Below are 17,408 nucleotides of genomic sequence, written 5' to 3' on the forward strand. Positions count from 1 at the left end.
TTACAGAGTGGAGGAATTCCTCGATCTGCTCAAATTGAAATCTTTTTTCAGATCAGAAAAACAACACCTTTCTTTCCCCAGATCTCTTCTCTCCATGTTCTGTCGTCCCAAAATAAGATAGCGATAAAGTGAGAATTTGGAGAAGAAAGAGAGGGATCGAAGGGGAAAATACAAGTCTTTTTTTATGTTACTTTGCCCAGATGTGTAGATTGACGCCAATGAACAGCACATACATAGCAAACGGAGAGTGGAAAATATGGAAAGAGAGAAACCTGTCAAAAAGCAGAGTTTTTTTTTTATTTTGGGTTGACCCGGGCTGACCCGGGTCAACCCATCTGACCCATAACCCGTTCATGATACCGGGTCAATCACCGGGTTGGGTTTAAAAACTATGCCAACAGGCATGTTATACCCTCGGAACTTCTCGACTTACGACAAAGCGCACCACTTGACAAGCATCCAGTTCAGAGTCTTCAGACACCACAAAGGACACAAGCACATTAAACTTCGTTCGAATATCCGTACACACATAATTTCCTACCACGCAAGCATTGACTTCCACTAACGAGACCATAAGGAAAACATCAAGGAAATTGAGAATTAGTTCCATTAAACAACCCATCCAGTTCATCCCAAAGGATTAAACATAACTGCTGCTGCTGCTGCTGCAGCATTAACTCTAGCCTATACAGAATCACACAAGGCATTCACGCTATTCTCTCTCTTTCGGAGAAGATGATTGGGATCTTCTAATTACAAGTTGATTCAAGAAGAAAAAGGGTAGACAAATGCAGGATGTTCAGTATTTATTCTATTAGGAGAGTTGTGCAATTTCACCGCAACAAGCTTGAAGCACCAAACTGAATGGAAGATTAAATTAAAAGGAACAAAGGTTGAGAGTCCAATATTACAATAAAGAGGCTTAAACTTATGATAAGAACTAATCTAAGTGTTTCTCCACCATACAACCTAACTGGTAGCATATATATTAGTATTACAACATCAATATAAAAAATATTTTGAATTAAAATTTGTCAAATACATAAAACAATACAAATCCAATACAAAAACCACAGTAAAAAAAAAAAAAGCTCCCCTGGTTTTGTTTAGATCTGTGGATTTTTCTGGAGAAATCTCAGTATTCATCCTATATATCATTGCTCCAGAAGCTTTTATATATCATTGCTCCAGAAGCTTTTAAGATTTAGCTAGTAAATTTATCTTTGCAAAGCCATTAATTATAGTAATTATAGCTAAAATAATTAATGATTTTGCAAAGAATGATTATTAGCTTAATCATAAAGCTTAATTGTTCATGTTCCAGTACAAAATTTCTTTTCTGTAATTTCTTTGAATATCCATTTATTTACAAACCATATTCATACATCAAAGAATTAAAATCTTTTAAGACTCTTACCCAACACTATATTCCATTTGATTGCACAAAGAAACCAAATATTCGTAATGTTTCATTCTCACAAATTATATGTAATTAGATTGAGGAATAAACCAAAACAAAAACATTTTCCCCCTCAGATCTACTAGTTGAATATAAAGTAGATAGCACCGTACCCGGAAGTGATCGTTGTAGGGGTAGATGGAAGAGGGTTTGAGAACTCTGGAGGTCACGGCCGGCTGCTTGCTTCGCTAATCATATCATTTTATAGGGACAAAAGATTGCTGGGTAGGGTTTCAGTATGTTTCTTTGAAGTTTTTGGTAATTTCATATAAATTAAAGCTATAATTATCGAACCTGGAGGTTAACCCTGCCTTGAAGACTGGTCCCGGTTACGCAGCTGATTCTGGATTAATTCAAAAAATTAAAATTAAAATATTTTATATTTTATATAAACAAACTAAAAAATAATTTATGTGGATATAAGTTATACATGCTATAAATAATAAATTTTAAAAAATTATTTCATCCCACATTTAAGATATAATATTTTATTTTTAAAATTGAAGTATTTAAAAAAAAAAAAAATTTATCTCACATTAGAAAGATATGATTTTTCTCTTATGAACATAGAGTATGTATACTGAAATGCTAAAAATAAAATATTATTCTAGTGTTTATATAGTGAACTTTAAAATGAGTTAGTAACCAACTGAAAAATAAAAATAAAAAAATTCTAGATAGGAGAAAAAACATATTTGAAAAATAAAAAACGGGTCTCTATCGAGTTTTGCTGGGTCACCCTAATTTCGAAATAACTGGTTTTTTCCGGGGTAATTATAGGCTCGGGTTTTAAATCAAACAGACTCGGCCAAGGTCCTAAATTATCTGAGTCTCGAGTTAACCTACTAGATCGGACTAGATCTATGACCTAACAAAACAATGTAAATACCTTTTGTACTTGAAATGAGTAGATTGAGATTATTTCATTTCTTTTTATTACATGGTAAGAAATATCTCAACAAATTCAACACTGCTTCTCTAAGTCCAAATAATAATTAATATTAAGATCTTAAGGAATTTTTTTATAAATATTATCTAAAAATTTTATGATAAATTTAATTTCCAAGATCAAGTAATGTAACATTTTTTTTTTAAATATGTATATAGTAATAGTAGTTGTAGTAATAACAATAAAAATAAAAATAAAAACTCTACAAAACAACAACTGCTCTCATTATATGTAATTTTTTAATATAAAGAATATGCCACTTTTTAACCTCTGCTTTCATGAATAAATTTCCTTGGCCAATAGAAAAAAGATATTACATATAATTTGAATTTTCACCATTGATTTTAAAATATCTTTTACCGTTAATTTTTTTTTAATCAAAATCATGAATTTATCAGCTTATTGAGAACCCAAGAATATCCGCAATGTAAATAGTGTTAAAGGAAAAGCGCCCATAAAATACCTTCCATGTTCTGCAAAGGATCATGGACTAGAATGATGATTCTAGCCCGGTAGCTTCTACCCTATCCTGGATAAGACTAGAACACCATCTTTTTTGTTCAGAAGCTCCGGTGGGAATCTGACATTTTAAGTGCCAACAAAAAAAAAAAATTGAAAAAAGAATATAGTGCCAGGCCCTTCTTTATTTTTTGTAAAAACTAATGATTGAAAAAAAAATTGCTGCCGGCATGATTCGAGTACACAACCTAAATTCATGCCAAGCATTTTTATGCTCATTTATTTTTATATGTTTTAAAAATGTTCTTAAACTAATTTGAATTACCCTCACACATAATTTTTTTTTATTTTTTATCAGGGCCATAGATGTCACACAACTATTCTCCCATCAGTTTTAATTATTTGTTATGGCCATAGTTTTCAAATCTAGCCTGCTGGTTGAGGCTTGGATTTTAAGTTTTGATCGGGTCACCAGGTTATCCGGGTTAATTTTTTTAAAAATCAAATAATATCATTTTAATAAAAAAAAAATTAATGGGTCACAACCAGATTTTAAATGGATCTTGCTAGATCGCCAGGTTTTTCCTTCCCTTATTTTTTCTTTAATTTGGCCCGGCTCCAGCCCCGGTTGGTCAAGTCCCAGGTCGACCACACAAATCAAGCAGGTTTCAAAACTATATTTATATCACCAAAGGCTTTTGGTTCAAGCACATTAAACTTCATTCGAAGATCGGTACATGTATAATTTCCTAATATATATGCAAGCATTAACTTCAACCAATGCCACTGAGGATATAGCTCAACTAGCAGTAGAGTGTTCGAGGCCTTTTTTTTGTAATAATAATAAAAAAAACTCTAACTAATAAGAGTATAAGGAAAACATTAAGGAAATTGAAAATTAGTTTTCATTAAGCAGCTCCAAATTAGCCGAAACAGCCCATCCAGTTCATGAAAAAACGATTAAACTATCTAATAAAGCTCCAAAAATGGTGTTATATTAACTTTATAATAATTTGGCAAGCTGTTTTTCGAATCTTACCGCCGTATCCCATGGAAAGCAAATACCTTCTTCCAATCTGAAAGAAAGCAAAATGCACTCCAAGACATACATAATCAGTCAGTTAATATGATAAATTAGAACATGCCTATCCGCTTGAAATACATTAAATTCTCGAAATAAATCAAAATCCACACACAAGTAAGATTTTCTTAAACTCGTTTAAAGAGAACACATGCAAAAAAATCTCTCAAACTAGCTATAGAATCAATATTACTGATTGAAAATTAACATCGTAAGCAAAGAAGAATTCAACGAGTATAAACTTATCCATTATCATTTTTTTATAAGAATCTCAGTACTCAATATTTTAAATATTGTGATTACAAGTTACAAACTACTCACCTTCCAAGTTCCATCTGATCTCCCTTCCTCCATTCAAGTGTCCCTTCAACTTATATTATATTACAAATTAAAAATTTTCCAAACTGGATAGGATTCAAAAAGGAAAAGAAGTTTACATAAAAATATAAGAAGAGAGACAATTAATTAATACTAGCTACAATAACAGACCCGGAATAAATACTCGAGCAGGTCAAGATGGAGGACGGTTCGGTGACCGCATAGAGATTTGAACCGGAATAGGCCGACCGGTACCAGTCCCTCCGCAGCTACTACAAGCCATGCGACCCGAACCGGAACAAGCCCGGCAACCAGCATCTCCATCGGACCAACGAGAACAAAGACATGCGACCCGACCCGTCCCGTTGCAAGATGGGCACAACGGGCCGGCCATGGGCTTCTGGTCCATAACCGATTTGACCAGAACAGCCCCGGCTAGCACACTAAGACCCGTGGCCAACTGGGTCAGAACGATCGGTCCCATTATTCTTCAGAGAACAAAAACGATAAGGCAGAGAGAGAGAGAGAGAGAGAGAGAGAGAGAGAGAGATGAGTCGTGCAAGACTGTAAGTAAGAGAGGAGAGAAAGTGAGGCTGATTTCCTGTGATATGTGTTTTCTGGGGGGTAAATTTTGGTGTGTTTTATTGTGATTTTAAGACAAGGAAATAGAGTGGTAGTAGAAACGTACACGTAGACGCGTGAGTGTTTGGTCGTGGCTTTGAGTTATTTATTTTGGAGGGTAATGAAGATGTTTATTTTATTTTTTTTGGGGGGGCGTCGGTAGATATTGTTGTTGCGGTTGGGGTTTGTATTTTTTTTTTTATCTTTGTGTGAGCTCACGTTTACATTTTTTGCTTGTTCCAGTCGGCTGACTTCTCCGGATGGTCCAGTTCTTCCTTTGTTTGGGGAGGAGGGAGGGCGGGAGTGTGTGTGAATTCACACCATTAACCTCAATTTGTCACATGGCCGACTTGCCTCTTGCCAGTTGGGTGTAAAAAAATAATAATAATATGGAGTTATATCATCAACCCTATCAAAACTCATTTTTTTTATAGAATTTATTTTAAAAAAAACTGATTTTAATTGCCTTAAATAAACCCAAATAAATTTATAACTCAAGCTTTACGCCTCACAAATTACTAGCTAATATTTTTTTTTCATGCCTTTCTTCGTCCATGGTTTGAACTTGATAATTAAACTCTATTACAGTGAAGATACTGCAGGGAAGGTCCTGTGGAAAAATAACTCGATGCCAAGATGATAAAAAGATTAACACCTCTCATTTTTATTACTTTTTCAATAACAACTATGCTTATGCCATTCCTTAATTTTATCCAAATATCCATGTTCCATGTGTTGATGGTCCTGTCATAAATGATAAAACTGTCCTGTCCTTCACCCAAACAGACAAAAGAAATTAAAACTCAGGATTTTCTATTTCTTGTATCTAGATTGCTGAAATCCTGAAACACCATATGGAGTGGATAGGGTTTTTTTTCATCATAAAAAAGAAAAAAAATCCTGCTGCTTACTCTCACACCAGCTATATATCTTGAACAGTGATTGGGTTAACTTTTTTTGTCCAGTCAAAAACAAACCAACCATTTAGACAGAGATAGACTGGGAGGCTGATAAAAGTTCTTTGCACTGAATGCACTTCCAAACTTATCGACTGCCAAACTTTCTTATTATCGGTTAATTGAAGGCAAAGATCGGCCCCCTGCGAAAAAACGCTTGTGTATAAAGAAGTCTATAGTTTATTAGCAAATAAGTGGCCGTTAAATACCAACTGTTGACTCCATTTCAAAGGTTAGAATAGAGCAACATGCGAGTCAATAACTTTTATACCTCTGCTGAATGTTTTCCTTCTGACTGAACGCTTTTCCTGTTGACTTGGAACGAGTCCAATCCTTGCTTTATTATGCATGAACCTTCCAGGCAAAAACAGTATATTTGATCCGCGATGAGCAACACGGAGAATATAAGAATCCTCGGATAAATATAAGAATCCTCGGATAAAGGTAATCTACTTTATCTTACCAGTTATCAGCTTATTTTGAGGTTCGAGCAGTTCATAGATCAAAATTGAAGAATGAACGAACTGGCCGATCTACCAATAGATTGTAGATATTATCCCAGTGTTGCGTGACAATGTGCATTCTCACATAATATGGGAGCGTATGTTAGCTGATTTGGTACATGGGAATGAGCATCCTCGCATGGTTTGGTATAATGATATTCATTCTCAGTTTGGTTCAGTATTTATCAAAAACAAGTTACCAAAATGAATTTTTTTTTTTAAAAAAAATGAAACCGATTCAAACCGACCGGTTTTGGTTCGGTTCGGTTTTTTAGAGCAAAAACCGGTTCAAACCGCTTTGACTCGGTTTTTTCCGGTTTGGCTCAGGTTTTTCGGTTTTGGCTCCGTTTTTTTCCGGTTTGGCTCTGTTTTTTGGTTTTTTATTCGGTTTTTTCCGCTTCGGTTTGGTTTTTTCGGTTCCAAGCTTAAAAAACCGAAACCGAACCGAACTGGTCGGTTTTTTTAAAATTTTAATCGGTTTAATCGGTTTTTTTTTCATGGTTTGATTTTTTTAATTATTATTTTTTTAATTTTCTCAGTTTAATCGATTTTTTAGTTTTTTTAAACATTCCTAGTTTGGTATATAACCTTATCATTGAACTGTGTTGTCCTGCAGGTATCCATCCTTTTTTAATGTAAAAAATGACAACTAACTGAATAATAAGACCCAAACACCGACATCTAATGTGTTTTTTAATATAAAAATAATAATTATGAGCTTAAAATGTAATGCATAGAATGATACCGATATTTATTTTTTAAATATTGAGATGATAACATATTAAATCGATTTATATTAACTTAAATTCATGAAACTAAGGTAATTCTACATAAAACAAGTTGAAAAAAAAATTATGAAACTTTATTTTTAACATATCCAATATTAAATGTTAAAATTTTCAAACAATATAATATTAAATGATAAAATTAAAAAAACCATAAATAAAAAAGAAGAAGATAAAGTTGATGGAGGGTGAAATTGAAAAACAATTATTCAATTGAAAAAGGATAAAAAATAAATAGAGTCAACCTGTGTTAACTTGTCAAACCCGCAACATGAATCAAGAGATCAAGATAACTCTATAAATTTTTTTTTTAAATAACATAGTCATTCTCAACCAACCTAATATTGAATAATGAAATAAAAAAAAAATCAATTAGAAAAAACGATAAAAAAAATCAAGTCAACTTGAAAAGGTTGTGACCTAGACATGAAATGATGATAAATTTATAGAAAAATTACAAAAAAAATAAAATATAAAGCTCTAATTCCAACATGTATAATATTAGAGGTTGAAATCAAGAAAAAAACACCGATATATAACTCAACATAAGAAAAAATTAAAAAAATACAAAGCTAAATTCCTAAAACAACCTAATATTGAAGGATAACAATAAAATTAAAAATAAATTAAAAAAATTAGATTGTTGAAGAATAGAATTAAAATTTTTTTAAAAATGCATCACTATTCTAATAAATAGTGTTTCATGGGTGTTACTCCGGAAATTTAACCATACTTTTTAGTGTTTTGCTTAAGAAAAAAAACTATACCCTTTAATGTTTTGATAAAGAAAAAACTAAATTAATGAGAGAAAACTAAATTAATGAGACTGATATAAACCCAACAAAAATAAAAAAAATATTACAAAGTATAATTTATAAAATATTTTAATATTAAAAGATAAATTTTTTAAAAAATTGATTGATAAAGGGTAAAATTAAAAAATAAAAAACCTAAAAAAATACATAAAAAGAAAAAATAAAATACTATTGTAATAAATTATGTTTTTATGTTTTGCAGGGGTAGTTATGGTGATGTCTCTTAGCGTTTTGTTAATATTAAGGCGTGTCATCCTCTCTTTTTTTACTTTTTGTCGAGATCATAATTATTAACCCAGTTCGGAGGTTGACCCGGTCAAGGAGCCGGGTCTCGGGTTTTATGGGTCAATCCGAATCAACTCGGGTTAACCCATATTAACACGGAAAAATTAAAAAAAATTAAAATTTTAATATTTCATATGAAAAAATCCATGTAAATATAGATTATATATATTGTGAAATTTAAAAGAATATTTTAAAAAGTTTTTTATCCCTCATTAAAAAAACATAATTTTTTTCATGGGAACATAGAGTATATATATAAAAGGATTTCAAATCCCACATCGAAAAAACATGATTTTTTTCTTAGAAACATAGAGTATATATACTAATGGGTTTCAAATTCCACATCGAAAAAACATAACTTTTTTCATTGGAACATAAAGTATATATATAAAAAGGCTTCAAATCTCACATTGAAAAGATATTATGTTATCCATTGAAAAGATATTATGTTATCCTTTTAAGTTGAAGTATTTAAACCAAAAAGTTTTTTATCACACATTGAAAAAACATGATTTTTTTCTTGGGAACATAAAGTATATATACTAATGTGTTTCAAATCCCACATCGAAAAAACATAACTTTTTTCATAGAAACATGAAATATATATATGAAAGGGTTTCAAATCTCACATTGAAAAGATACTATGTTATCCTTTTAAGTTGAAGTATTTAAACCAAAATGTTTTTTATCCCACATTGAAAAAACATGACTTTTTTCTTGGGAACATAGAGTATATATACCAATGGGTTTCAAATTCCACATTTGAAAAAAAAAAAACCAGGTCTCCTCCGGGTTCGCCCGGGTCACCTGGGTTTGGCCGGGCTGTTGCCACAGCCAGTCTTTTACTAAACCCGGACTGGTCCAGCCACCGAGTCGACTCGCCGAACCAGACCGGGTTTAATAACAGTGATCGAGATAGATCTTGCAGCCCCTACTAACAGTACTAGGGGCACATTCAAGAGAGCAGTGGTTAGCAGTTAGTAAAACAGAAAATGGAATGATCAAACTTATCTAGCACCACCATACAATCAAGGACCTGATTGCCACCACATGAGGAGTTTCGGGGCCATTGTCAAATCTGCGGTGCTCAACCATTGGACTCCCCATGCTGACAGGATGGACCAGACCTGCAACCTTACATTTTGGTAGAAAAGTTCAGGGATTATATTTAACTTGACCCAAAGTTCAGGGCAATTTTGGGTAATTTAGCAAGCACCAAAAAAAACTAGGAACTACAAAGATGCAGCACAATCGTTGTGTTCTTGAAGCAATCTGCTAATAGTATAAATTGAATGCTACATTCCTCTCAACTCAATAGCATTTCACTTGTGTAGTCAGAGCCTATTCTTTTGTATCTTCTCTCAATAACATTTTCTCTTATCCCATCTGGACATTCAACTGATTCCTTACAAATCGTTATTATGATTCCACAAATACTTCTTTGAATGAGAGAGAGTGAGGAGCTGTTCAATACCCACCCCTGTCATCAAATGAACCAAAAGAAATGATTCTACAAAAATCTTCAACGTCTTCTATCATGCTGTCCTCTTGTCACCTTTAATCTCTCCTATGAAAGCATTCCCAATTGAATCTTTAAATTAAGTTTCACATCTATGGGAGAAAATTTATTACTCTCAAAACACTTGTCTGATGTTAATGTTGATTCTCGAGGTTCTGATGTATTCTAAGATATCATTCTCATCACAGAAATGCAATTCAAGGGCTGTGATTTCAGCATTTTCTTTGTCAGTGAAGATCCGAGGCACACCTGCAATAACCAGAAATCAGAAGTCAAAGAAATGTATTAAGATGCAAAAAATACAAATTTGCAGGAATTCACAAGTCACCAAAGGAAAAGGCTAAGCACAGGAATTTGGAAGTTCAAATGTGCCAATTTTGGCTGCAAACACTAAAGTAACAAAATTCTACATCTGTTATGAATAGCTACTTATCAGTTCACAAGAAAAATGAATTTCTTGCATCGAAGTTCTATTGATTGAGCTACACTTTCAGCTACGTAATGAAAATAAAAAATAATGTTTCCTTTGCAATGAATTTTCCCCATCATCAGTTAAGTTAAAACTTTCGAGGCAAAACACGAATATGAATACTTTATTCTTTAGATAATCCAGATCTTTATTTCAAGATATTCCAGAGGCTTATAGTTCAATTACCATGAAAGCATTCTCGTGCTTCTCCAGCCATGAGAACCACATCACCACTTCGGAGAAACATTGCTAAAGGTGGATCTTCTCTAGATTTTCCTCCCAAAAGGAAAATAGCCTTGCAACCCAAACTGAGGGGGAAAGAAGGATATAGTCAGCAATCAAAACCTCTTCTTTGGATTGAAAACCATGGAGATATGATAGAAAAAAGAATTCCCAAGATACCTCATGCTTACAATAGGTTTACTCCAGTCAGCTTCCATGTCATCCAAGTGGCCCCCAAGTGTATCTCCTGATCAGTGACATAAATTATATCGCACATTAATTACACTTCCAAGAAATTGAACTGATGTTAACAACCTAATATTGTGCGCATTAATTACACTTCCAAGAAAAAGAGTGTCCCGATGCATGAGGTTCTTCATATGGCTAGGGTCTAGGGAAGGTCAGGTGTCACAGCTTTGCACCTATTTCTGTAGGGAGGCTGTCTTGCAGTTTCAACATGCTAACTTCTAGTATCAAACGCACGACCTTACAATTGCACTAGGTCTCATAAGCCAATAAATATTAAACAAGAAATAGACCAAAGGAAGATATAAACAAGCTTTCCATTAATAATTACCTGATGCAAAATAGTTTACTATTGCAGCTTCTGGGTGGAATTCTTCTCCCACAGGCATTGCAGGAGCAGCCAATTTTTTAGCCAACTGACAGAGTCCATCAGGGATCTTGTTATGTGGAAGAGATACATTGTAGTTACGCTACACCACAAACAAAAAGACTTAAATTCATTCCAATTCATAAAGAAGGGAAACTTCTAAAAGAAGTGTTGAGTTGAGAGTTTGCATGTATAATAATCAACACGCCCAAAATATTGATGAAGACAAATAAACTAAGAGAAGGACTAGCTGGCATCTTGATTCTCCAGTCACATAAAACAGCTTGATACAGATTTGAGCAGAGCAAGATTTAAGTGGTTGAAGATGTATATTCTTCCATGCACCGTGTTCTGAAACAGCAGCAAGTTGATAAAACCTTTTTTTTGCACAAAAAGAGTAGACAATTGTTTCAAGACAAACTATTTAAACTGAACTGCTAACTTCAAGCACAACCTCTTAAAATTCAGAGTAAAAACAAATTAAATCGTTACTGCAGACAATCATACTTGTGTCTATACATTATGTAGAAAACCAAGGCATAACAATGTTAGTACATTGAAAGATTGTATCATACCAGATTGTATATTCTGTGATCAAATCCCATGGCATTCATAACGCAGATAGATAGGGTGTGGTATACAATAACTAAACCCAAGGGTCACAATGCCAACCTTACATATCTGAAAGAAGGCTACATAAGAAAGAAAACTCTATGCTTTATAATTGTTAAAGGATCTATACTTGCTGTCAATCAGCATGGCCCTAAGGGGCAAGCTCTAACAACTAATGAGTGAAACTTAAATTTGAGCAGGTGTACTTCCCTACTGTATCATGACATTGAAAGGTCAATATGGAAGAACACAGAACTAGTAGACAGGAATTGCAAAAGTGAAAAACACTGAAGCTGCAATCACCTTAGACCAATCAAATTGCAGTCCAAGGGTACTCCACCGCAACTTCCGCAATAAGACGAAAGCTGAAACAGGCTTACAAGACTTCCCTCTTAACAGAACACTATCTTCCTCGCAAAAACTCCATCTACGAGTATCTCCATTGCCAACACAACCATTTGACGCAGAGTCCGATCTAGCAGGCATATTTTCATCCTCAACCAACACTTTCCTCTCTTTCGCAGCAATAAACAGGTCACTTATGGGCCCATAGATTGCATTGTGATTCGTTCTATTAGGAGGCTGAGGGAAGCTCATTAAGCTCTCCCTTATCCATCGGCATTGTTCATCAACACTCAATGCTCCCGGAATGAAATAAAAACCTGCAAAATTCATCTTTCTCCATAAAAACTTCTCTAAAACTCAATAAATCTTTATTTGAATTATACAGAAAACTAAATAAAAAATAAAACAGGCAACTACTTCCATCAAGTGATAATCACGCCATTTAGGTTTTCTTTAAACAAAAGAGCATAAAGTAATTAAAACACAAAAATGATACCAGGCCGACTTTCCAAGCCGAAGACGGGCCGATCAAAACGGCAATCAACAACCTCAATTTCAGGAGGAAGTTCACCGTTTTGATGATAAGAATCCAAAAATGACTTGAAATCTAAAACCTCTGATAAGTCGACTTGTTTTGGTTGCTTTTTCCTGTTGAAAAATCAGAATGTTTAATTAATTAAACCGATAAAAACACAAACGACGGCACGTTTACTTGAGAAAAGGAAAGATAAGGTCATACCTTTTAGAATTTTGATCGTAGTAAAGTTTGTACTTCTTCTCTGTTTTTCTGAATTCCGTTCGATCTGTGTCGTCGGTAACGGCTTTATCGGAGCCGTACATTTCGACGAGGAGAGGAGTGATTGATTATTCAATGATTTTTAGGGTTTTTGAATTGGGCGCAGAGGTTTTGAGTTGCTGTCTACAGTCCTTTTCTTTCAATAGCATATATTTTTTTAAAAGTTATTTTAAAAGAAATTAAAGAACTTAAAATTTTTAAAAAATATGATTGAATTATATATTTAAAATATAATAATAATTATTTTTAAAATATTTTTTATTTAAAATTATTTTTAATATTAAAATATTTAAAAATTTAAAAATATATAAAAAGTAAAATTTGATAATACACTATTTATAAATAATTACAAGGGTGTGTGAAAGTATAATTAATAATATATTATTTTAATAATAGTTATTTTTAAATTATTTTTTATTTAAAAATATATTAAACTAATATTATATTAGTATATTAAAATAATTTAAAATAATTAAAATAATATTAATTTAAAATAAAAAATATCAAAAATTTTAAAAATATCATTCCCCAAACAGTTACTTATATATTTTAGAAGGTGCTTGATAATGTGGTAATTGTTATTTTTTAAATAAATTTTTATACTAAATTATATATTAATAATTTTTTTATTTTTTAAAAATTATTTTTAATATTAATATGTTAAAATAATTCTAAACGTAAAATCAAATTAAATTTTAATAAAAAAGCAATTTAAAACTTTTTAAGAACGTGATTGCACCGCGGATCGCAGCTCTTTTCCATCCAAGCAGCCACGTGGAGAGAAGCAGCCACGTGGAGAGAGAGAAATCTGATTCATTGAATGGACAGTTAAAAAGCCTTAAAACCCAACCCAACTCAACCAACACAGGTATATAAATACTCCCTAACACAAAATAGTTCTCTGTAATCTTTAAAAAAGGAAAAAAAATGGTGTGCAGGAGTGTGTTGCGTTCCGTTTTGACAACAGAAGCATGGATGATGATGATGATGATACCACCTCTCCATCCAAACCGAGCCATCATCTATTCTTTCTCACCAGCAAGAACCGTTGGATTTTCAAGCAGTAAAACAACAAGCATTAGGGCTCCAGAGTCTCATTACTTTGGAAGAACAAAACCAGCTCTTGTTAATTGTTTCAGCTCTTATAACAATGAAGGCGACGAGGATCAAGAACCCCCTCAAGAAGCTGTGCTTAAAGCTATTTCTGGTTTGTACTACTTTTTCTTTACCATTTGCTTGGTTTAATTTAGTTAACCAATTCAAGTGGTAATTGGAATTAGTCTGACAATTAGTTAATGAGTTCGAATCTAATTGAGTTGGTTATGTTTTTGAATTGAAGTTTATCGTGGGCTGGTTCTTGTTGTATCTCTCTATCTTCCATTTGTTCCTTTGTTATGATTTGTTAGAAGCGTAGTCAGTCGTCATACATTGATGATAGATGCTTTAGCCGATGATGTTGAATGCAGAGGTGTCAAAGACACAAGCGAGGGTTGGACAAACCACAAATGTTGTTATTGGCGGTACGGTAGCAGATGATTCCACTGATGAATGGCTTGCTTTGGATAAGAAGGTACAATTACTTTGCCTCTCTCCATTTCTACTCCCCTTTTATTATTATTTAGCTTATTGATTTTTTTTAGTGACGCAATAGACTCCTTATTGTCTTCATATTCTAAATGCGGATTATTATTTTACGCATAATCTATGAAGTTGTAATCTTGCAATCACTATCGTTATGTGTTCATCAAACCCTTATAAATCTTGCATCTGAGAAATAGTATCGCTTACCTGTCAGGTAAACTCGTATCCAACAGTTAGAGGATTTACTGCAATTGGTACAGGAGGTGATGATTTTGTGCGAGCTATGGTTATTGCTGTTGAATCTGCAATTCAACAACCAATCCCTGAGGTATATGTCCTTTCTTAGCGCTGCTGCAATTCAGTAATAGAAAAGATGTTTAAGATAGTGGTGCATTAAAAGAATTCAACTGTGAGGAGACGTGTTATTTCCTTTCATGTTGATGTTGAATGCCTTTGTTTTTAGAATCACCTACAGGGTTTTTTATTGCAGCCTTTTTTGAAGTGTTACTGTTTAAGGTTTTCCAGGCTATTCATTTAACCTTCCTCACAATAAGTTTTCTTCCATAAGATACTTTGAATGATCTCATCCAATATCTAACCTGCATCAGAATTTTGTAAACATTTGAAATGTAATGGATGCTCTTAGAAAACAGCTACTGAACAGAGGTGCTTATTATCTGCCAATAATGAGTAGAACTTTTTTGAGCTGCATGTTGTGCATGCCAGAGTAGATGGTCCAGCATTCTGTATTTTGTGAACTTCTCCTGTGTGATTGAAATTAATGGTTGACATCTGCAGCTAGCACAATTAGTTCAAGGTCTAGTGATTGATGAAGAAAATTTTAGGTGGAGAATCTCTGGCCATGACATCTTTGTCCAGAAATTAGAGATAGTATAAATTTTTGTAGACTGCATTGCTAATTTATATTGTTTGTTGATGTAAGACAGAAGGGGAAGGTATTTAAAGAAAGTGATTGGTTAACTTAATTGTGGTTTTCTACAGGAAATTTCTGCAGAAACCTGAAAGCTGAAAATGCTTGATCTATACCAACTTAAGTTATCTTGTTTAGTTTTTCAAGAATTGATATAATAGATTAGGGAAAACATGGGTTTAGGTTTCAGAATGGGTAAGTAAATGATGTCATTGCCTTTATTTTTCCAAGTCCAGTTTTGAGGGAATGACTGCTAATCCTGCTGTAATGGCAACCTTCATGATAGCATGCAAGTAGTGAATTGGCCCATCAAATAGTTTGAGATTATGGAAGAGATTTTTGGCATCAGCTGTGTTTTTCCGCAGGCGGTGCATTATCAGGCCATTTCTTGTCATATAGCATGAGTGGGTCTAGGATTTGAAGCACATTGATAAAAGCCTAGGATGGTGGGGACTAGAATATGCAGACCATATTAACATGTTGGTTAATTGTAACAAGTGGCAATGAGGAAGGCCTGATTGAGAAACAGTCCATTGGACACAAATTGGCGCTGGTTGTCGTGCACATTTGGGGCTAGAGAATAGTGGTCAAAGATTTTGTAAGGGCTGGTGTTGGAAGCTTCTGGCAAATATAAGAGTTTGTCACTTTTTCTGACATTGCTATGTGAAATAAATGCCACATGTTTTATTTGTCATCATTATTATGCCTTGAAATATGGCTATAAAACAATTTTTGTCTTCTTTGATCTTGCAACCCTGATGGTTAACTTCACCTTTAAACTTTTAGAGAACAATAGGAGCCTTGGTTGAAAAGAGCTTAATCTCTCAATAAGATTACTATTATGGATCTGTCAATCTTTTTGTCATGCTTTGGTTCTTGGTCTCTTCCATGGCAAGATGTTATATTCAAGGTCACATTTGTCTAACCTGTTTTGTCCAGGAAAAAAGAATGAAATTGCTGTAAATTTATTGTTACATGGTGAAATTATTTGAGAGCCTATTTGAGAGTATGGTTAAGGTTACTTTTCAAAGTGCTTTTCACTTGAAAATGCATCAAAATAATAATTTTTCACAATTGCTTTTTTTTTTTTTAATTTTTGACATCAGCACATCAACACTATAAAAAAAACCTAAAAAAATATTAATTTGAAGCTTTTTCAAAAAAAAATTTAAAAAATTTAGAAAAGTGCGATCCAATTGCACTCCCAAACGGTGTCGTACTCCCAGTGATTGCGGTGTGAAGAAATTAAGAGACTTGACCTATCAAACTGATGCTGATTGTTTCAAAATGCTTTCCTGTTCCAGAAAGACTTGTTGCCTTTTAGAAATAAATATAACTGCCGTTATGATGAATATTTTTGGGCAATCTTTTCTTTGCTGCTGAATCTGCATAACAAATTGAAACCATCCACCTAGGGCTTGTTCTACGAACAAGTATCTAATTGCATTAACCTACTTATTTTCCCAGGGTCAAGTGAGGCAGAAAGTATCTTCGAGGGGCAAATATGTGTCAGTCAACATTGGTCCTGTTCAAGTTGTATCTAGCGAGCAGGTCTTTCTTCCTCTCAAGCACATAAAAGATAGTGATGAAATATCATCTGTTGCTTTTTACTGGAAAGCAAAAGGAAAGGGAAAAAAAGGCTGATATATCTAAATTTATTTACACTTATTAAATGATATGTTGATTATTTTGCACATGATGTCAATAACACCTGGTTATTATTTGTCGACTTGAAACTTCTTTTCTGCCAGGTTCAAGCTGTATACAACGCCATGAGAAGAGATGATCGCATGAAGTACTTTTTGTAGTATGAAACTCTTATTTTTTGTAGAATGCTGATATGTGAGGCCAAACGTTTGACTCTCTTTAGATTTCCAGTCTTCATCTCCCAGTTATGTTCACTCAAAAATGCAGCTGTTATTAGTTAAGAAATCATGATTCAATATGATCTCCTCATTATTTCTCTGAGATGTACATTATAATGATTTGATATTCATAAAATAGGCAGCAAAACACCTTTTGTAATTTCATGCTTGATCTACGATAGATAGATTGGCTATGGATAATAATTAATTGAGCATGTTATGAA

The 17,408-nt window shown here is 33.3% G+C and overlaps 3 protein-coding genes and 1 long non-coding RNA gene across 5 annotated transcripts; 1 reads left to right on the plus strand and 3 right to left on the minus strand.

Moving 5' to 3' along the window:
- Nucleotides 1-584: 584 nt before the first annotated feature.
- On the minus strand, nt 585-1,829 carry LOC133702078 (uncharacterized). The gene is made up of 2 exons (XR_009843653.1): nt 1,573-1,829; nt 585-860 (listed from the first exon to the last, which is right to left on the minus strand). It is a non-coding gene; the product is annotated as an uncharacterized LOC133702078 (long non-coding RNA).
- Nucleotides 1,830-4,174: 2,345 nt separating this feature from the next.
- Nucleotides 4,175-4,901, minus strand: LOC133701130 (uncharacterized). Its single transcript, XM_062124945.1, has one exon. The coding sequence runs from the start codon at nt 4,748-4,750 to the stop codon at nt 4,460-4,462; it is 291 nt and encodes a 96-aa protein (XP_061980929.1). The 5' UTR covers nt 4,751-4,901; the 3' UTR covers nt 4,175-4,459.
- Nucleotides 4,902-9,485: 4,584 nt separating this feature from the next.
- Nucleotides 9,486-12,953, minus strand: LOC133700890 (alpha-ketoglutarate-dependent dioxygenase alkB). The gene is made up of 7 exons (XM_062124618.1): nt 12,751-12,953; nt 12,508-12,659; nt 11,970-12,328; nt 11,019-11,157; nt 10,622-10,688; nt 10,406-10,527; nt 9,486-9,999 (listed from the first exon to the last, which is right to left on the minus strand). Exons 1-7 carry the CDS (start codon nt 12,849-12,851, stop codon nt 9,866-9,868), a joined length of 1,074 nt encoding a protein of 357 aa, XP_061980602.1. The 5' UTR covers nt 12,852-12,953; the 3' UTR covers nt 9,486-9,865.
- A 662-nt stretch (nt 12,954-13,615) lies between these two features.
- On the plus strand, nt 13,616-17,287 carry LOC133700716 (uncharacterized). 2 transcript variants are annotated; one of them, XM_062124354.1, is made up of 5 exons: nt 13,616-14,014; nt 14,274-14,377; nt 14,603-14,716; nt 16,787-16,870; nt 17,071-17,287. In XM_062124354.1, the coding sequence occupies exons 1-5, from the start codon at nt 13,735-13,737 to the stop codon at nt 17,125-17,127; spliced, it is 639 nt and encodes a 212-aa protein (XP_061980338.1). In that variant the 5' UTR covers nt 13,616-13,734; the 3' UTR covers nt 17,128-17,287. The 2 variants fall into 2 exon arrangements, with proteins under 2 accessions (XP_061980338.1, XP_061980337.1); XM_062124353.1 differs by lacking the exon at nt 17,071-17,287 and having other exon boundaries at nt 16,787-17,062.
- The last annotated feature ends 121 nt before the right edge of the window (nt 17,288-17,408 follow it).

The sequence above is a fragment of the Populus nigra genome, chromosome 8 (genome assembly GCF_951802175.1).
Source record: "Populus nigra chromosome 8, ddPopNigr1.1, whole genome shotgun sequence".
NCBI classification, from domain to species: domain Eukaryota; kingdom Viridiplantae; phylum Streptophyta; class Magnoliopsida; order Malpighiales; family Salicaceae; genus Populus; species Populus nigra.